General features: G+C 36.7%; 1 protein-coding gene across 2 annotated transcripts in view; it reads right to left on the bottom strand.

Moving 5' to 3' along the window:
• Positions 1–2134: 2134 nt before the first annotated feature.
• Positions 2135–23010, bottom strand: part of LOC149776321 (uncharacterized) — a 44315-nt gene continuing 23439 nt past the window's right edge. For both annotated transcript variants that reach the window (XM_089942807.1, XM_089942808.1), the window contains exons 4-6: positions 11819–12080; positions 11220–11310; positions 2135–7732 (exon numbers count right to left, since the gene is read on the bottom strand). In XM_089942807.1, the coding sequence (XP_089798933.1) occupies positions 7542–7732; positions 11220–11310; positions 11819–12080 (544 nt within the window). In that variant the 3' untranslated portion in view covers positions 2135–7541. The remainder of the gene's footprint in view (positions 7733–11219; positions 11311–11818; positions 12081–23010) is intronic.

The raw sequence follows: 23010 nt of genomic DNA, 5'->3' as shown, positions 1-23010 counted from the left end.
TTTACATGTGTAATAAACAAACGAAGAGGAACAGTTTGTGAGATTTACATGTCTAATAAAGAAACAAAGGAAGAGGAACAATTTGTGAGATTTACATGTGTAGAAAAGAAACAAACGAAGAGGAACAGTTTGTGAGATTTACATGTGTAGAAAAGAAACAAACGAAGAGGAACAGTTTGTGAGATTTACATGTGTAATAAAGAAACAAACGAAGAGGAACAGTTTGTGAGATTTACATGTGTAGAAAAGAAACAAACGAAGAGGAACAGTTTGTGAGATTTACATGTGTAGAAAAGAAACAAACGAAGAGGAACAGTTTGTGAGATTTACATGTGTAGAAAAGAAACAAACGAAGAGGAACAGTTTGTGAGATTTACATGTGTAGAAAAGAAACAAACGAAGAGGAACAGTTTGTGAGATTTACATGTGTAGAAAAGAAACAAACGAAGAGGAACAGTTTGTGAGATTTACATGTGTAGAAAAGAAACAAACGAAGAGGAACAGTTTGTGAGATTTACATGTGTAGAAAAGAAACAAACGAAGAGGAACAGTTTGTGAGATTTACATGTGTAGAAAAGAAACAAACGAAGAGGAACAGTTTGTGAGATTTACATGTGTAGAAAAGAAACAAACGAAGAGGAACAGTTTGTGAGATTTACATGTGTAGAAAAGAAACAAACGAAGAGGAACAGTTTGTGAGATTTACATGTGTAGAAAAGAAACAAACGAAGAGGAACAGTTTGTGAGATTTACATGTGTAGAAAAGAAACAAACGAAGAGGAACAGTTTGTGAGATTTACATGTGTAGAAAAGAAACAAACGAAGAGGAACAGTTTGTGAGATTTACATGTGTAGAAAAGAAACAAACGAAGAGGAACAGTTTGTGAGATTTACATGTGTAGAAAAGAAACAAACGAAGAGGAACAGTTTGTGAGATTTACATGTGTAGAAAAGAAACAAACGAAGAGGAACAGTTTGTGAGATTTACATGTGTAGAAAAGAAACAAACGAAGAGGAACAGTTTGTGAGATTTACATGTGTAGAAAAGAAACAAACGAAGAGGAACAGTTTGTGAGATTTACATGTGTAGAAAAGAAACAAACGAAGAGGAACAGTTTGTGAGATTTACATGTGTAGAAAAGAAACAAGTGAAGAGGAACAGTTTGTGAGATTTACATGTGTAGAAAAGAAACAAACGAAGAGGAACAGTTTGTGAGATTTACATGTGTAGAAAAGAAACAAACGAAGAGGAACAGTTTGTGAGATTTACATGTGTAGAAAAGAAACAAACGAAGAGGAACAGTTTGTGAGATTTACATGTGTAGAAAAGAAACAAACGAAGAGGAACAGTTTGTGAGATTTACATGTGTAGAAAAGAAACAAACGAAGAGGAACAGTTTGTGAGATTTACATGTGTAGAAAAGAAACAAATGAAGAGGAACAGTTTGTGAGATTTACATGTGTAGAAAATAGACAAATGCCCATGTGATAAGCCAGATATCGTTCACATGTCTCCTTAATATCTCAATCTTGCTGATTATCAAACTTGCATGAGATCTTGTTCATATAAGCATATATTTCAACTTTGATCAAAATCTCATCAGAAATATAGCTTCCTGAGTGGTGGTGGTTGATGTTGTTGAAGGGTTTTGATGCCATTTTTTCAGCACAAGATAGGCTATACATGGCAGCTGGTATAAATGGTGAAGAACTCGGGAAAACCCCAGAAAGAACCTTTGACCCACGAAAAGCTGTTAGCAAGCTTTCAAGCGTACCCACATTGATCAAGTGGGGGACTCGCTGGGCTGAGACCTTGTTGATATCAAGTTACGTCAAATTCAGATCAGTATTGCTGCTTCCAAAGTGGAAATAAGCTCAGCCAATCAAATGCAAGATCATGTCGTTACTATGCTTCGGTCTCACTCATTATTAAACTTGTCCAAGATACTGATTATATAAGTATGCATTCCAAGTGTGATGAATGGATCAGTTTTAAAAAAAAACATAGCCTCCAGAGTAGAGACAAGCAAATGCCAATGGATGCCCAAAAACAGGATGATGTGCCATACCATAAGCTTACTCAGCCTTACAGCCAGGCAAGCTAAAAACAAATGCAAATACAAAATAAAAATAATTTTGCTGCGAGAGTCCATCTTTAATGTCTCATGCAAATTTTAAAATTACAATTTTTTTTTAGGGATTTCAAGATTTATATATATCTTGATAAAAGGTACAATATGTCACAGATATAACTGGGATAGCAAAAAATAATGACTAGAATGCATTACATAAATAGGCAGCTAATGACAATAAGGATATTTCTCATGAATGGGACCATGAACAAAACATTTACCAATGTTAATTAACATATTAAAGCAAAAAGGATTTGCAATATTTTGGAGTATTTTAATTGTCCACATTTTTGCAACTAATGACAATAAGGATGTTTCTCAAGAATGGGACCATGAACAAAACATTTACCAATGTTAATTAACATATTAAAGCAAAAAGGATTTGCAATATTTTGGAGTATTTTAATTGTCCACATTTTTGCACAAATGTTGTATCAAAGACTTAACAAAACCTTACAAAATAAAAGGACTGACTTGTTGTAGATTTGAGATCCATAATGGCAGGAAATATAGAGAACATAAAATTTGTGCAATAAAAAGTTAAACAATCTATATAACAAAAAACTATAGCCAAGTTCCAGAAACTTGTAATAAGACCATACAGACCCTTAAAGGGCCATTCTTCAAACTTCACAACCTGCAGCTAGGTTTTATCCTTTTTTTATATTACTAATGATCTTAGTTCACCTGGCGTAGCTCACCAATAGATGCCTACCAACAAGGCTACATTTCGACACTGAGTAACTTAAAAGCTGTTGGAATTTATACAATAAATTGATTATATGGTGGGATATATATGTCCTGTTTATTAAGGCAAAATTGAATGTTCTTTTAAAAGTTAAGGTGCTGTGTGCCATTTTGGGAGTTGGGGGCTGGCACTTAAACTTTCCTGTACATCTGATACTGACAACAATAAAAATTACTGTTATTCTGACAAACAAGTTACTAAAACAATAAAAAAAATGAGCTATTATTCTGACAAACCAGCTACTAAAACAGTAAAATGAACAGGTCAGTCAATACAAAAACTAAAATTGCACATGTATATGACAGTACATCACACATAAGACATAGCTACATTGTATTGCAGTACATACACTATATTACTTAATAAAGATGAGTGCTGGGCATGGACAGTCATACCCACAGGATTCAAAACACTGCCATTTGCATTACAGACAAAATGCCAATGGAATATGAAAACTAAGAAGGCAAAAGACTGTACATGTAACATACTTATGACCAGGGCAAGTCACTTTTAACTTTTCCCAAAAGTCACTTGCCCTAAGCCAGAGGCTGAAAAGTAAGAAGTGTACAGCCCTAATCATACAGTGCCCTACTATGATACTGTGTTTCAAATCTAGCATTCTGGTAATCCCTGGGTTCCAGGCAGCAGAGTTTTCAGATCCTGACACATTCCCAAATGAAAAAACATTCATACCTGTACATTTTAAGGACTACATGTACAAAATGGCAAATCAAGAAATTCTTTATGACTGAATTTAATGCAAATTATAGTGGTCTCCTTTTACAAAAGGCCATCACTTCGGCTTTCAAAATGTAGCCTATAAAAAGGGGGATAAAATAGTTCAAATATACTATTTTGTGTTGAGCAAGATGGCCATATAAAACAGTGAAGGACCTCTCAAGAATGGAACCAGTGTATTATGATTTATGCTCACACGTTGTTGCAAACATTTCAAGTCAAGATCTTTCAGCACAGTTAAAATAAATGAACTCTTGCTTAACCTTCTTTGAAGGCACTGTCCATTTAAGTCTGTCTCCAATTCCTGTACCACTGCTGAAACCTGATAGCTTTATTCCATATTTGTGTGTGAAACAAATTGGGTACTATTAGCTACAGTTAATGATGCCAACATACAAATTTATGGACCAGCAGATAGGATAAAAATTTTGATGCTGTGTGGAACGAACTATAACAGAAAACATTGTTCCAGACACATGGGCAATACACTGGCTACCACAAAACCAGCAAAGTGTTATGTCAGAACTGAAGTTCTTCAAACTTTGTCCAACACACCCAACCAAGCCGAGATGAATCAAACATTGTAATGTAACTACAAATGAAAACTTCTGCACCTTACAGAGTGGTGTATTCATCAGTCCACATCCTATTCCATAAGATTTCCATGCTGTATATGACTGCATTTAACAATCAGAGTGGTTCATTCATCAATCCAAATGCTATTCCACAAGATTTCCATGCTGTACATGACTGCACCTAACAATTAGAGTGGTTTTATTCATCAGTCCACATACTATTCCATAAGAAGATTTCCTTGCTGCATATGACTGCAATACTTGCAATATTTCCAGGATGAAAAACTTAAATTTACACAAAAATCATGAATTAGAAATCTCAGTCATTGCACACATAGTTTGAACTGTGAACCCAGTATTGTACTGTGTCCTACCATTGCCTACCATATAATTTTTTCCAAATTAGAACTGATGAGAGATGAAAGTTAAACTTAATTCATATTAAAGTTATTAATTGTTGTCATTTTTCGTATGACATCCAATGATTAAATGCGATAATACAGTAATAATATCAAAGTTTTATGTTTCTATTTTCTCGTGCATAGAACTTGTTAACTTAAGGTTGACCGGTCACCCCATTGCCCTCATATTTGTAATAATGCATGGTATTTTTAAAAAAACTACCACGTGTGGCTTAAGACACTCATACTTCCAACACAAAATTATAACATTTTACTTTATTTATTTTCCTCCATTTCTATGAGCAGCATAGATAGAGAGATTTTACTTAGATAATTATTTACATTTTCATAAGAGTACAAGACCTGATAAACTATAAAGTGAGAGGCAATAATAGTCTGTGATTAATACTGTAGGTGTTGAATCTGCAAAATATTATGCATAAATGCATTATTTTAATTGGAAAACAATAGGGCGAGAAAAATAATCAATGTCAGTACTTGTACCCAGACAAGGAAATCCAGTTGCAGGATTACATTTTTTTGTCTCTGCAGAGCCTTGTGGAGAGACAAATAATGCAACCCTGACTGGGATTTCTTTGTCTCTGTGCAAACCACAAAATAGATTCTATTATTCTGCCTGTTCTGAATCAAATAACTAATGTGCTGTAAGTTCACACTTGGAAAAAATAATTCTGAACATTTAACACCATCAAAATGTAACACAAAGATGTCTGCGTGGGTCAAGTCTCAGGCTCGGCTATTGTGGGTATGTGAGAAAGCCTGCCAGTAGCTTCTCGTGGGTCGGTGGTTCTTCCTGGGGTTTTCCAGGGTTCTTCCTCCACCAGTTATTTTGGCCGCCATGTATAGCCTATATTGTGCTGAAAAATGGCGTAAAACCCTACAACAACAAAGATGGAGACAACTGACCTGAGATGACCAAGCTGTGAAGTGAAAATTGCAAAGCTGCAAGATTTCAGTTTACAAAAAAGTAGGTATACTGAGTGGTGAAGAAATATAAATTTTGTGATTAAAAACTTCCCTACATCTGCAATCACTAAAATATCAATGGCCAAACAAAAATTCGTAAATTTTTGGTTGAAGAGGAAATCCGGCATTATAGCATCTGCCTTGGGTACCCTAAATAAAGGTGCTACATCCTTTTAACCACACGTCTTCAAAAGTTCACTGTACAGAGTAAACAAATGTAGAAAAGATCTAGTAATTTTTTTCTTTAAGGAATAAAGCTACAATCTGAAGACAGTAACAGTTTTCTCAACTTTTGTTCTACTTGCTTGCTAATTGTGTTAGAGGCTGACTTTAAGATTTGTCCTCAACAAGTTTAGTTATTTTGTGTGTGGGAGGGGTTTAATTTTAATGGCACTACTAACAATCCTGGCCATGACATGCTGAGGAAATGGGAGCCAAATGCTTTTGCCAAGGACACTCCAAGGCGGTCAACCCTAACTGGCCTGGGCATGTATTGAACCTGCTACCCTTGAATTATGAATCAGAACTCTACCAACTGAGCTAACATGGCACCCTCAACAAATTTTGAAATCCTGGAGTTGTTACTACTTGGTATAGAGGAATTCATTATTTTTAGGGTATAAGTTTTCATAATTTTATGAAAAATTATGTTTTAAAAAACAACTGAATTCTTAAACAGATTAAGGAAAGTGTCCTATTATTATTTGAAAGTAATATTATTTACTGGGTCTTAAATTTGTAGTCAACATGAAATAAAGGTATGCCCCCAAAAAGCAATTACTTCACATTAAGTCTATTTACAAGACATTAACCTTTAATATCAGTCTTGAAGCAGGATACCTGGAGTTGAATATCATCAAAACATACAACACTGTGTCTGATGATAAAGCTGTACCTCGTCATCGGACAGGGCAGTTAAGAACCTGGGTAATAATATCTCACCAATTGTGATTTGCTGACTTATAAATGCAGAGTCACAAAAATGCAAGATTTAATTTCTGTTATTTTCTTTCAAAAAACAGAAAGCATTGATATTATTTTCACTTAAGGTGTAATTACACAGAACTCAAAAATAAAATGGACACATTGCAAATATATATCAGTGGTGAGTTGTACAAAGTTAGTGTTCGTGACATACATTAAATACACATATATTACTCAACATTTGGTAACTGAAAATAATAAAAAAACAAAACTCTCTTACAAAATTTGCATAAATTTTACAACTATTGTCAAGCAACATGCAAATTCTTTTACCTCTCTTTTCTTAAAATCAGATTATGTCACGAAGAAATATCACTACCTTGACATAAGATTAAAAACATCATACACTCAGTATCAACTTCTGACAGGTAAAACATACAAACTGAATTAACCTCTAAAGCTGTTACGTTTTAATTATTCCCTTTAATGAGCTATAATTCTGTGCCAATCAAATGCTCCTCAAGGCTCCATATGTCCAGTGAGAATGGGTAAGACATTTTTACATGATACTTGTCCAATTGGATGACTGAACAAATTCATTATTATGTACAGTGTAGGGTGAGTAAAACTGATGTGGGACAAGCAAAAATTCAAAAGTAACTTGTCCTGCACGACAAGCAGCTGACAATTTTTCAAAACCGGCTCTTAGCATTTCCATGTATCTGAAGAAAAATAAAAGCTATTAATAAAGGGAGTCTTGTAAACGTCAATAAAATGCCATTGACTCGGATTTCAAAATTTGAGAAACACATAAATGTTGCATTGCAGTAAACTTTACTGCCCCTAAGTTATTGGATTATTCAACAGTATAGTGTCCTTAATGTGAATACAGATTAGTCTTAAGAGATTTCAGATTCCACAGAATGTTCAAAATCACAGTAAAACAACGAACAATCAGATCTTAAACAGATTTAAGGAAAGGCTGGTATAAAGTAAACTTGCAAATAAAGATCATCAGGACATTGCAATGCCAGCTTTAGGATGACGCTTCTCTTTGGTTAGCTACCCTCATGTGAGACGATGCATTCTGGTTGGCTGAAGGTGCCAAATGAGATGGATTTTCATTTTCCAAGGGTAGCTCTGAAGGGCTTTGCTTGGCTACTTCTGTATAGGGAGGTGGCTGAGGAAACTGGCTTACATTTCCACAAACTGTCAAAGGAGGCTGACCTGAAAGAAAAACAAAAGATGACCTCAAACAGACTGACCTTCTACTGGCTGAAAAGAAAAGAATTAACAGAAATATAAAATAAGACCATTTCTAACTTGTAACTGCCGAGTGTTGAACGTACATGTATCTCTAATATTCTACCGTAAACACAAGGTTTTCAAATCGGCTGCTGAGGGGGCCAAACTGGATGTCAGATTGCCACATCATCAGAAGTCTTTTGGTGAAAACCCCATGTCATTATGACCATTCATTCAGGGGAAGTAGTGACAACAAAAATGTCAAGATGGAGGTAATCCTAATTGTAACACAATATCCCTTACTTATGGCAACAAACAAGACCAGGTACATGACATAAGGACAAAAATATTAGCCGAGTTAGAAGAAAAATATATAGGCTACACCAAGATGTACACCGATGGCTCAAAAATGAAAAAACCGTACAAAACTGTTGTGGCAATAGTAATCCCTGAAATCAACAGAGAATTTGGAGCTAGATTACTCGACACCTGCTCCATTTACACAGCCAAATTCTGGGCCATTATTGAAGCTCTAAAATGGATCCAACTAACAAACACTAGACAAGTTATCATTAGCGACTCCCTTAGCATCATCAACTCAATTAAATCAAACCATTCTATCACAAGAAGCAGCTTACTGAAGGAAACCAACCACTTAATTAAACAGCTGCTAAATAAAAAACAGAGTTCGTGTGGGTGCCCTCCCATATCAGACAAACTGGTAACAATAAAGCAGACCAAGTAGCTAAATAATATCTCCATGAACCTGATTCCATAGCATTATTCTACAGCGTCCAAGAATTATATAGCATCATCAGAATTAAAATCGACAATAAGTGGCAACAACAATGGGATAGCAGCAAAACGGGACGCAAGCTATACTCCATACAACATAAGGTCACAAGACATACCAACCCACCACAATTGTCAGGATCAAAAACTTATCAATAGGATACTAATAAGCACAACTAAATTAGCCAACAGCTTTGGGAAATATTTGACAATCAACATAAACTCAAATGGCAAATGCCCTCACTGTCCACTCAAGAAGATTTAGAACATGTTTTTAACACCTGCCACAAGTAAGGAACCCAAAGAACTAGGTTTAGGACTAAACAACATAAAATAGGGGCCCCACCGACCTATCCAGATTTCCTCAAAGAACAAACCTTAAATAAGGGCATTACTTACAAAAATATAAACTTTCTCACCGACATTGGGGGAAAAAAAAAGGGGGGGGTAAACAAAAGTGTATGACCAGCTGAACAGTAAATAAATACCATTCAATTAATTACAACTAGGGGACAGGCTAACAAACTAAATGTAAGGAACAACAAGACCAGATGTCTTTGACATGTCTTAGCGACCCGAGTATTCGGCAAAGATATCTGTCTTATCAAAACACATTTAGCCTGAAAATGACATCACATAAATAACTCTATCCACAAGATAGGACAATAATCAAAACAAAAAAAGTCCAAACCTACCAAAACTAGTAGGCAGACTAACAAACTTAAAATTAGGGAATAAATAAGAACAGATGTCTTTAACAAGTCTTAGCAACCTGAGTATTCGGCAAAGATATCTGTCTTACCAAAACAGATTTAGCCTCAAAATAAAATAACATCACAAAAATAAAACAAAATAGGAACAATTATCAATACTAGTAGACAGGCTAATAAAATTAAAATTCGGGAATAAATAAGATCAGATGTCTTCGACATGTCTTAGCGCCCCGAGTAATCGGCAAAGATATGTCTTGATCAAACAGACTTAGCCTGAAAATAAAATAGCAATATAATAATAGCTTCATCCAAAAAAATTAGGAAATAAATCAAACATAAAGACAGATTAGCAAGTACTAAGTCCAACCCTAAACCCACACATATAGAAACAAATAAACTGCAATAACCCTTAATCTAAATTTTTTTTTAAAAAAATATTTTCCTTTCTTGTATTTTTTTTCTTTTAAAAAAAAAACTTTTTAATTAATTATTTTTCTAGGGCACCACAATCCTAAAACATGAAGTTAAGGACACTAACAGCTTTTCCTACCACAAGGTGACTGCAGATTATATGTAGTACAACAAACGCAACTGCACTAAAGTACAGCCTCTCCTCGAGGCACTAAAAACAATTAGAACACCTTGATAAGACCAAAAAAAACCTAGAATATATAAGGTGGTTTAAAAAGCCAAAGACCATCAGGCCCCACTGCACAAGGCGGCAAAGTCTATCAAGATAGGAAAACTTACTATAACCCAAAATTAATACCTATAAGGTGGTCCAAACCCCAAGCACCATCAGGTCCAGCTGCACAAGCTGCACAAAGCGGCACACCATCAGGCCTAGGAAAGTTTAAATAACCATACACAGAAGGGTGAACCCAAACCAAGAACCACCCCACCCAAATCAGACTGAATAAAGTTTAAATAACCCTTCAGACTATCACTAAGCGATCACTGGTACAGAACTATCTTTAAAAATAAAAAGAAACGGCACAGAATATTTCTACAAAATTCTGTTAAGATGACAATTCATTAACCGTTTTGCAAGGGAGACAAAAAATGTATACCCTGGATAAACTAAGGTGCCTTCCTAGTAAGCAGGCTTCTCCCTGACCAAACCATTCTCCTTGCCACCAACGGACATTAAATTAATAAACATGCATAGTACATATTAAATACGTGAATGGAGAGGCACTTTTTCCTCTCTTCATTAACAATTAATAAACCCTCCACAAGGGAATAAAAATCTAGGTGTCCTGATATGACGTCACAGTGGCGACCAATCGCTACTGGCATCACATACTGCTTGGTTGACACCAAGCGCAGCTAATGCAGACTGAATTGCTCCCTTTAACTCAAGTGTGCACTGGGTCTATTCCACCTCGAGTATAGCCTTACATTCAGGTCACTAGGGTCTATGAAGCCAGTCACACTGACCCCAGACCTGACGGCTCAATTAAATAGTGCCTTTCAAGCATAGTAATGCCTCGGGAATGAGGCTCTAATTCCTTCTCCCGGGATCAATTAAATAGTCCGCTTATGGAAATTAACCAGACGTACATGCCCGTATTGGCGAAAATGTCTATAATTTAAATGATGATGATGATGATGACCTACCTTGCAAGTGCATTTTGACCCAAAGTACACATTTCCAGGTCACAATTTCAGGGTTCTAAAAACCCATAAAGCAAGAGTGAGAAGGGAATCAAATTTTGTAAGTTCTTTCTTAGGTTACTTTAACAGATCCTGATCAATGAATCTGGAATTTTAGACTAGGAAGCCACTGTCGCTAAACGAGCAATGGACTTGTAATCCAAAGGTCGTAGGTTAATATCTGTCCTTAGTTCTCATTTCTTAACTTGATATAACCAATAATGTGTAGAAAGAGCCATTACAACCAACCAACCAACCAAACAAGCAGAACGATCTAGGAAACTGTTTATGCCTGGAAACTGGCTTACCTGGCTGAGTACTAGTGCTAATGACCTGATCTCCTGGATAGAGTGGTAAATTGGATTTGTTAACTGGGTACAGGTCTGGCTGAGACACAACCTATTTCATAAAAAAATGAACAAATTAAATCAGATTTTTGTGATTTGCAAAGTTTTACAAACAAAAACTTTCGGCACATGTAATGAAGAAACTAAAATTGGCCAAAAATAACATTTAAAAGCAACTGAGCCAAATTTTTACAATATGTATGTACTTTTAAAATCAAATATATCTAACTCTTAGCAAGATAACAACATATATTTATCACTAGTGTCAGAATTTTATCAAACTTTAAATTGACTTTCAGTCATTAAGTTGTGCTGAAGCATAATTATTTGTACAGTAAAACATTAAAAATCTGTCAGCAAACCAGCAAATTGAAATTTCATTTTGTTATCTTCAAAATATCCTTATTTTTAATTGTAATTTTAATTGTAATTTTTAAATGCTTGAAATATTTGGAAAATGCAGATTTGACTAAACATACAAGTAAATAAAAGGCGTATTATTTACCACCGTTTAGACTATTTACTAAAAGACTGATCTTACATGTGTGATAAAAGTGTACCTCTGAATATGGTGGCGGAGAAAGTGTCAAATCTGGATAAGGAGTCATGTTGGGAGGTCCAGTATTTCCATAAGGCAAGTTATTGCTTGGTTCATGCATGACTGTTGCCATACTGCCCCTGGATCGACGTGAAGAGTTGCGAGGCTGCAGTGAGGAAAAAAATCCAAGGCTGCTATTACTACGTGATTGAAGCATTCGCTGACGTTGCTTATAATACCCACAACCTCCTAAGCATGACATCAGCACAAAAAGGACTACAAACCTGAAAGAAGAACATATAATAATAAAGTGGACCGATGATGCTGAAGTTAACTTCTGAGGTAGGCTGTACACTACTCTATGAAATGTACTATTTCTTGCAATTTAGTGTAGTTCTTTACAGAATTGGGAGGGGGAAAACTAATTTTAATTATGTAATAAGTGTTCCTGTATTTTCTTCTCGAGTTAGTCCCCAGTCCAAGGAATAAGTCCTAAACATAAAACAACATGATCTCAGTCTGGTACCTCACTCAGCTTCTGGCAAAAGGTCTACAACATAAAATAATATTACCAGCCTGATACTTCTCACTCCACTTCAGCAATTCAGAATTTTATCCTTGACTTGGACTGAGGCTGAAGGACATCAGGCTGGGGAGGAAGGAAATGGGACAATAATGGCTAGTAAGTAGTACATAATTAAAATCAGTTTACTCCCCACCAAACAAGCTACATTATAATAGCAGTAACAAAACACCTGTAATTATTTAACTGCACCTTTCATAGCATCAACCAAAGAGGAATGAATTAAAAAAAGCACAAGACACAGCAATAGCCCCGACCTCATCATGTTTGATTTTCACGAATGAATTCTGTCTGTCAATCAGATTGATAATCTGTTAATACTATTAACAGTCAAAATCACAACGACAGCTGATTAATACCTGATGTAACTTTCAGGAAAAGAACTAAATGGTCAAGACCATTCACAGAGACAGAACCATAACGGGGCAAAGGAGTCTAGCTTGATCATCCTCAGCACAGAGTGAGTAGGGATTTCAAATGGGATAGCTGATTCTTAGCCAGAAACCCATGCTGGCAATGAAGAGAGAGAATCACCATTACTACTGAAACATAAACAACCCTTTTCCCTTGAAAAAGTATACATTTTACCAATGATATGGAGAGGAGGTTTACAAAGGAAAATTCACTCAAAAGTTCATTAAGGTGTGTGTGTGTGTGTGTGTGTGATTAGGATTTTTAATGTAGCTTTTAACAATTTTTCAGTCATATCGCTAGTGTAGCAGTTTATAGTGATGTCTAGCACTGGGGCATCATGCCACAGACACGTAGCATGATGTCCCACCCAGTCACATTATCCTGACACCAGGCCGACCAATCCTAACACTAACCTCTTAATGCTGAGCGCCAAGCGAGACAGCTGCTAGTACCATTTTTGTAAGTCTTTGCTATGACTCAGCCGGGGTTCGAACTCATAAAGGTGTAGGTAAATAGGTATGCATGCATGCAAAAAATTCAGTGGTCTTATGGCATCACAGCACAACAATGGCTATCATGTAAAATGAACTGCACCCAATTTTAAGATAAAAACAAAGAACCACATGAAAAAATACAAAGACATTAAAACTGTTTAAAATGTATACAAAATAAAAAATAATGGTAACACATGTAAAATCCTTAAAACAAATCAATTATCTTATACAAAAACCATAATCCCTCAAAATATCCAAGATTTCTTCAGGCTATACATCTCCATGCAGTTCATGTCAAATACTTCTGTTTCCGTAGTATCATACAAGAGATTTGTGATTGGCTGACCAATTCAAGTTCCCAAACACTAAACTCCATCTAGATTCCAAATGAATTCCCTCCATTGAGGACTTCTGCACACTCATGTGTCAGTAATTTTAACCTGCATAAACCACAAAGTTACAATGACGTTATGATGGGAAGTCTCAGTGAGTTCACAAGCCTATCCTTATATAAAGGCAACTGCTTCTTGTAAAACAGATCAGTGGCCTATATACACTGTAGTAATCTGTGTCTGAGAGCTGCAAAAAATATAGATATATATAACAGTTCCAAAATAGTAACTCTTGTATAAAACAATAAGCTTAAGTTATAAATGGAATACTGTGGCATGCCTATCATTCTCGAAGTGGAATCAAATATATCTTGTCTTGTACAAGAATTAGTCAAACTGAAACTTCTATCAAATATTCACCCATCAATCATTTCATCGTTGCAGAACATAGGTGAAACAGTACTGCCATCTGGATTTTCAAGACAGCCCTTCTTTCTCATGGTGGAATTTGCCATGTAATTAAAGGAGGTTCTGTACCACCTACAAAACCAAAGATGTGGTTTCATAATGATGCCTATATGATCTTGAACTAAAAAGACGCCAAAACATCAATAAAGGTTATGCAAAGATCCTTAAGAAGTTTTTAAATACTCCAAAGGAGGTTCAAGATAGATGCTTTCCAGATGGCTGAAGGTCCATCATCATATTTTCCCATACAAGCCTTTGTGCAGGTCGAGTTATATAACAAACCATCACATATTCCACAGCAGACAGTGTGTGTGTGTGTGTGATTAGGATTTTTAATGTAGCTTTTAACAATTGTTCAGTCATATCGCTATGATGTCTGCCGTGTGGCAGTTTAGAGTGATGTCAAGCACTGGGGCATCATGCCGCAGACATACAGCATGATGTCCCACCCAGTCACATTATTCTGACAACAGTCTGACTAGTCCTAACACTAACCCCTTAACGCTGAGCACCTTGCAAGGCAGCTGTTAATACCCTTTTTTAAGTCTTTGGTATGACTCAGCCAGGGTTTGTACCCATGACCTCCCGCTTCCATTGCGAAGACACAGTGGACAGGAAAAAAAGAGAAAAATGATGACAAACTAAATTTCTAAACGTTATCTGCACTGCATACTCATTACTGTATGTGATAATACATATCAACATAAACAATACTGACAGAGTGAACTCAAGTTGCTAACATAAAATTTCTGTGCAAGTTGTTGTTGTTGTTCTAGGGTTTAACACCATTTTTCAGCACAAGATAGGCTATACATGGCGGCCAGTATAACTGGTGGAGGAAGAACACTGGAATACCCAGGAAAGAACCACCGACCCACGAGAAGCTACTGGCAGGCTTTCCCACGTACCCACGCTAGCCGAGCCTTGGACTCGAACCCACGCAGACAGAGGTGAGATGGCAGTGATCCGTAACGATGAGCGCTTTAGACCACTCGGCCACTCGGGGCCCCTTCTGTGCAAGTAACAGACATTAGCAAATTTGAATGACTTAACACTGATGTTGCTATTAATGTTTTTACTTTGAAAACGACCTTCAGCCAATTTGATTATTACATTCATGCAGGTGGTTTTTTAATACTGATTTAGTTTTACTGCACGACTCAGCAGCTGCATAGCTGCCAAACTTCCAGGCTCACAATTAGTGAAAATAGGGATAAAAAGTCGTGAATTTGGACATGAATTCATGAAAAATACCATGACAATAACTCCATCCACTCTGACTGTCAATACTACACTATATCAAGTTCGCAATATAAAACTAAAACACTACATATATGCAGAAATATTTATTTATCAAGACATGATACTGTGGCAGACTTGAACTTCTTCAACTGCTTGATCGTAAATTTGCTTTCTTAACAGTTCAGACTTTTTGCCTGCTGGTTGATCTTGGTGACTAAAACTGCTGACAAATTTTCTGCAGCTAAGGATGCCCTAAAGTCTGTCTTATTTTTCCTCACGAGAGAAAATACTCTTTCGCTGTCACTGTTGCTGTGAGGAATGCACAGGTGCTGCAGCACTTCTGGTTCTTCCACAGGAAAATTTGGAAGCGATTTTGAAGTCCGGGAACATTTGTCAGAACAATTGTTTAGCATGGTCTCAAGTTGATAAAGGTAGATTGTGTTTGACAAGAAAACTCACAAATAATGCTTCAGCGTTGGTAGCCTGCAGGTCTTCCGGCGATGGCTTAAAATATTCCAGAGCTGAAATCTGCGAATTCTTAATTTTCCCAACTTCAACGTGTTTTTTGCAACCGACGTGCTTCTACACATCATCTCTGCGATGACACACTGAGTGCAAAAAGCATGGTGAATATCAATGTTTAATGGCAGAATGCACGGCAAATTTTTGATATATTCCAAATTAAACTTCACTTTTTGAGCAATACATTTCTTTTTCCTTTGTGGTGAAGACATTTTCAAGATCTTACATGCGATGCCGAACGGTAACTCAAATCAGTGTTGGTGACACATGCGCGGAGCAAAATTCCGGATAGGCCCCAGTTTCTATCAAAAGCATTTGTAAAACTACTCTTATACATATAGATAAAATAGGCTATGCTTGCTACCGGGCCAACTGTACTAATGAGCTGTAGATCTACTAATATCACGACCAGCAGTACTGGACCATTTTGGCAACTGTGAATATCATGACTAGCGCTTAATGGGAAATTGTTTATTTTATTAAAGGTTTAAAATAATTGAGGATTGGAAAATTCATGAATTTTTGGCTTGCGGCGTGAATCCATGAATCGCCGAAAAAGTCATGAAATTCACACCAAATTCGTGAGGGTTGGCAGCTATGTCATGGAATTGTGTACGAGTTATATCAATATGTATATGTTGTCAAAAATGTACTCAGGTTTCGTTGCCGCGTACAGCGTCACCTGAGGGTGGTATATTTTTTAGGCTTAGTTACTTCAAAATCCTGAGCGAAACTCAGACATTGCCTGCAGCGAGGAAACTAAGTACCTAGCTGCGCATATCTGTCACAGCTAGTGTACTTATACAGCAAATTGTCTATAACCAAATCACATTACGCCGAGTCTTGTCAGGAAGCTTACCCCTTTACGGAAGCAAATCTCCAGCTGTAGAGGTAATGAAATTCTTTATTATTATTCGTCTATATGACAGATTAGTTTTCATAATTTCGATGTTTTAGAACCTTAATTAATGTTTCAAAAAGACTTATAGCTGCAAACATATTCATTGAATGCAGTAGCTAATGAGCAGGAAACATATTTATTTTAAATTCTACGGACAGTCAATACCTAGGTTATACAATGCCATATTAGACATACTTAGTCTGGTTCGAGTTAGCTATTTGTTGTAACTGAACAGACACATTGATATTTAATTATATGCTGCATGCATTGAACAATTAATGTAATGGGTAACGAATTCATGTGAGCGCATGCGCTATATATATCAATGCAGAAGTACTTAACCATGTCATATGTACTACACGGTTTAGTTGTTATCATTTTAGCTGCCTAAATGCCATGCCTTGTATATGGTTTTATGTGGAGTCACCAGCTGTAGAGCTGCTTTATACATGCCTGCCATGCCTTATACATCGTTTGATGTGGAGTCACAGAACTCTGTGGGGTTTCGTGTGACGTATACGCGGTGTTTTGGTGACGTTGGATCGGAAGAGTGGACTGGTTTTCTCGATGCGAGGGACCAGGTCTTTGCGACCATCGGGTCTGTGATGTGAGGGATCCTTCAGCAGACTGAGAGGAGCGGACCATGCATGGGTGCTTCTCAGGCCATTTACTAGAGCGCGTGGAACCAGAGTTAACATCTTGGTCGTCAAATGGGCGCCACGATAGTTAAAGTGTTCCATGTTATTTCCACAATTGCATTTCATAATTTCATTCATTCCTATTGTTATGTCATTATATGAACGATCGATAGGTTCATAATGTCATTCATTCCTATTGTTATGTCATTATATGAACGATCGATAGGTTCATAATGTCATTCATTCCTATTGTTATGTCGTTATATGAACGATCGATAGGTTCGTCATTTCATTCATTCCTATTCCTATTTCAGTATCGGTTTACAATCGATAGGTTCATAATTACACGTACTGCTATATCGTTATGTGAACGATCGATAGGTTCATAATTTCATTCATTCCTATCGTTATATGAACAATCGACAGGTTCGTAATTTCATTCATTCCTATCGCTATATCATTATGTGAACGATCAATAGGTTCGTAATTTCATTCATTCCTATCGTTATATTAACGATCGATAGGTTCGTAATTTACACTGCTTTTCAGTATCATTTTATGAAAGATACATTAAAATTTACCTGCTTTTCTAAATCGTTATTTGAACGATACATTCATAATTACATTATTTTCTAAAACATTATTTGAACGATACATTCATAATTACATTCTTTTCTAAATCGTTATTTGAACGATACATTCAAGACTCTTTATATTGGGGTGTAGGTCACTTTTATTTTGTTGATCGGTGATAGGAATTCACGTTTTGAAATTCCATTTGTTAAATTCATGTTTTGAGTTTTTTCTCGTCGAGTTAATTGTTGATAGTTTCATGTTAGGAACATTATAATTTTCTTGTCTTTTTGTTCGTAATGGTGTCAGATTTGTTAATATTTAAATTGCGTTTATAAATAAACATCTTGTAAACGCAGTTGCTTTTGGTGTCTTCCCTAATCCAGTCCCAACCCGGCTTCATCCTGTGACAAATGGTGTCAGAAGTGGGATTATTGGATTAGGAGAAGCATTATTGGATTAGGAGGAGTAGGGACGTTAGTTTGCGTAGGTCTTGACTCCGGTAAGATTTTTCAGTTATTTTTCAGATTGTGACCTTCCTGACAAAAGATAATACAGGTGGGTGAGTGAATACCGCACTCGTATTCATTTTTTTTTGCCATTTGTTTATTATATATACATATTGCATATATCTGAAGGAATATACGGTCGGTTCGTGTAATCCTGAAGTTGTAGGTGTTGTGATGGTGCACTTGGGATTGGTGTTCTTATCAACAGTATTTATTATGTCGTCACTCAAAAATTTAGTGGAGTTGAGAAAAATGTTTGGGTATGAGGGCAAGATCCTTAGATTATTCGTTCAGAAGGAGCAGTCGATGGTGTCTGTCTTTGTGTCTTAACTTTTACTGTCTGATGTGATGTGATGGAGCTGATGAGAAAGCCAGTGGCTGTCCATGTTTGTTGGGCCACTGTATAGCTGTTGGTGTTTGTGTTGTCAGCTATGAAACTGTGTTAGAGGGGAGGTTTTGGCCATGGTGCTGGTTTGGGTGTCGAGTGATGGTTCTTTGTGACTTGATATGTACCTAGTGTGCTGCTGTCGGTGGTGACATTAGGTTCATAGGGAGATTGGGGTTATCTCATGTAGAGGAACCAGGGCTCCGGAACCAACGGGCATGCAAGGTCCAAGGGATCCATGGGTAGGCTGGGAGTGGCAGGCCATGCGTGGTGGTTCCTTCACCATTCGACAGTGGTGGGACTGAAGGTACCCTGTGAGTGTCATTTTGGACACCAGGTTATCTCCCACCGTTTGGGTTACATATCATGATCACTACTCAAGCATAAAAAACCCACCATCATTGCTATAAAACCAGAAATACCATCATTATAGCTATCTGAGCCAATGTCACTTTCGCTATTTGAGCGAACGTTTTTTCTTTATTGTTAAACGTCATTATCGCTATTTGAGCGAACATTTTGTCTTTGTTATTGTTAACGTCATTATCGATGTTTGAGCGAAAGTATGTTACCTGTGTACGGAAATTGTTAAAAGGCGTGAACAACGTATAGTTTCGTCGACGATACTTTTGTATATACGCAACTGGGGAAGAGCATATTAATTTATTAGTTGAACTGTTAGACAGACTCTGCAAGGCAAATCTCACAGCGAGACCCTCCAAGTGTAGTATAGCATATTCTAATGTGGAATGCTTGGGCCATGTAGTAAGTGGGTCAGGGCCAGTAAAACCACACCCTGGCAAAATTGAAGCGATGAAAGACGCCCCTAGGTCAGAAACCAAGAAACAGATACGATCGTTTCTTGGGTTGATAGGATTTTATAGGAAGTTTGTTCCAAATTTTGCCGCTATAGCTAGTCCATTGAGGGATTTAACTAGGAAGGGGCAGCCCAATAAAGTTTCTTGGGGTTCATGTCTGGAAAGAGCTTTTAACGCTCTTAAGGGAAGGATTGATCAGTGCACCGATCCTAAAGTTACCAGAATTAAATAAATTGTTCATATTGAGAACTGATGCTTCCAACACGGGATTAGGAGCAATTTTGCTACAAGAGCAAAAGGGGGTAATATTACCCATTGCTTATGCTAGTAGGAAATTGCTGCCTAGGGAGCAAAATTACTCCTTGATCGAAAAGGAGTGTTTGGCATTGGTATGGGGTATAGGGAAATTCCACGTGTACCTTTTTGGAAGGGAATTTGTCTTTGAAACGGACCATCAGCCTCTCATATATTTGAACAAGGCAAAAGTTGCCAATGCAAGATTGATGCATTGGGCATTGAATCTGCAGCCATATCATTTCCGGATCGAAGCAATGAGAGGGTCGGAAAACGTAGGGGCCAATTACTTAAGCAGTCTGATTTGCATTTTTCTTTCTTCAAATGTTAAGTAACATTTCAGTTCATATTTTTTACACAATTCCGTGTTTTTCTAAAAGTGTTTACACTTTTTTTTAAGGGGGGAGGTATTGTCACGGAATTGTGTACGAGTTATATCAATATGTATATGTTGTCAAAAATGTACTCGGGTTTCATTGCCACGTACAGCGTCACCCAAGGGTGGTATATTTTTTAGGCTTAGTTATTTCAAAATCCTGAGGGAAACTCAGACCATGCTGCACAAACAAATTGCCTGCAGCGGGGAAACTAAGTACCTAGCTGCGCATATCTGTCACAGCTAGTGTACTTATACAGCAAATTGTCTATAACCAAATCACATTACGCTGAGTCTTGTCAGGAAGCTTACCCCTTTACGGAAGCAAATCTCCAGCTGTAGAGGTAATGAAATTCTTTATTATTATTCGTCTATATGACAGATTAGTTTTCATAATTTCGATGTTTTAGAACCTTAATTAATGTTTCAAAAAGACTTATAGCTGCAAACATATTCATTGAATGCAGTAGCTAACGAGCAGGAAACATATATTTATTTTAAATTCTACGGAGAGTCAATACCTAGGTTATACAACGCCATATTAGAAATACTTAGTCTGGTTCAAGTTAGCTATTTGTTGTAACTGAACAGACACATTGATATTTAATTATATGCTGCATGCATCGAATGATTAATGTAACGGGTAACGAATTCGTGTGTGCGCATGCGCTACATATATCAATGCAGAAGTACTTAAACATGTCATATGTACTACACGGTTTAGTTGTTATCATTTTAGCTGCCTAAATGCCATGCCTTGTATATGGTTTGATGTGGAGTAACCAGCTGTAGAGCTGCTTTATATATGCCAGCCATGCCTTATACATCGTTTGATGTGGAGTCACAGAACTCTGTGGGGTTTCATGTGACGTATGCGCTGTGTTTTGGTGACGTTGGATCGGAAGAGTGGACTGGTTTTCTCGATGCGTGGGACCTGGTCTTTGCGACCATTGGGTCTGTGATGTGAGGGATTCTTCGGCAGACTGACAGGAGTGTACCATGCGTGGGTGCTTCTCTGGCCATTTACAAGAGCGCGTGGAACCGGTGTTAACATTTTGGTCGTCAAATGGGCGCCACGATAGTTATAGTGTTCCATGTTATTTCCACAATTGCATTTCATAATTTCATTCATTCCTATTGTTATGTCATTATATGAACGATCGATAGGTTCATAATGTCATTCACTCCTATTGTTATGTCGTTATATGAACGATTGATAGGTTCATAATGTCATTCATTCCTATTATTATGTCGTTATATGAACGATCGATAGGTTCATAATTTCATTAATTCCTATTATGTCATTATATGAATGATCGACAGGTTCATAATGTCATTCATTCCTATTGTTATGTCGTTATATGAACGATCAATAGGTTCATAATGTCATTCATTCCTATTGTTATGTCGTTATATGAACGATCGATAGGTTCATCATTTCATTCATTCCTATTCCTATTTCAATATCAGTTTATGATCAATAGGTTTATAATTACACGTATTGCTATATCGTTATGTGAACGATCGATAGGTTCAAAATTTCATTCATTCCTATCATTATATGAATGATCGATAGGTTCGTAATTTCATTAATTCCTATCGCTATATCGTTATGTGAACGATCGATAGGTTCGTAATTTCATTCATTCCTATTGTTATATGAATGATCGATAGGTTCGTAATTTACACTGCTTTTCAATATCATTTTATGAACGGTACATTAAAATTTACCTGCTTTTCTAAATCGTTATTTGAACGATACATTCATAATTACATTCTTTTCTAAATCGTTATTTGAACGATACATTCAAGACTCTTTATATTAGGGTGTAGGTCACTTTTATTTTGTTGATCGGTGATAGGAATTCACGTTTGTTTTGAAATTCTATTTGTTAAATTCATGTTTTGAGTTTTTTCTCATTGAGTTAATTTTTGATAGTTCCATGTTAGGAACTTTATAATTTTCCTTGTCTTTTTGTTTATAATGGTGTCAGATTTGTTAATATTTAAATTGCATTTATAAATAAACATCTTGTAAACGCAGTTGCTTTTGGTGTCTTCCCTAATCCAGTCCCAACCTGGCTTCATCCTGTGACAAGCTCTGCAGCTGGTATTGGGGGTGCTCACCAGTTATAATGTACTTTTGAGAGCGTGACATATGTAAGGTGAAGTTGTTTGTATTTAAAACATGCACAGGAGAGAATGTTGGCATACCTCTATGCTACTTTAATGTATTGTGGCTGACATTTCTTTGGGTATTGTACTTATGGAAATTGTTGTTGCTGTTGTGGGGTTTAATGCCATTTACAGCACATGATAGGCTATACATGGCGGACAGTATTAATGGTGGAGGAAGAACCCGGGAAAACTCCAGAAAGATCCACTGACCCACAAGAAGCTACTGGCAAGCTTTCTCACATACCCACATTGGCTGAATTTGAGAATCAAACTGACGCAGACAGAGGTGAGATGGCAGTGATCCGTAACGGAGAGCACTTTAGACCACTCGGGGCCCTCTTATGGAAATTGTAAATGATCTAAGCACACTGCTAACTAAAATGACTGCTCCCTTGTGCTCAAAAGATCAGCCTGACTTTGTCTAAAGTACACTATCCTTAGCAGCTATTAAAATATGGAAAACTAATTTTGCCAGACTAGACAATAC

The sequence above is a fragment of the Sinohyriopsis cumingii genome, chromosome 18, assembly GCF_028554795.1.
Source record: "Sinohyriopsis cumingii isolate HCF-2022 chromosome 18, ASM2855479v2, whole genome shotgun sequence".
NCBI lineage: Eukaryota > Metazoa > Mollusca > Bivalvia > Unionida > Unionidae > Sinohyriopsis > Sinohyriopsis cumingii.
Note: the sequence above shows the minus strand (reverse complement) of the source record. Positions and strands in the feature narration are given on the sequence as shown.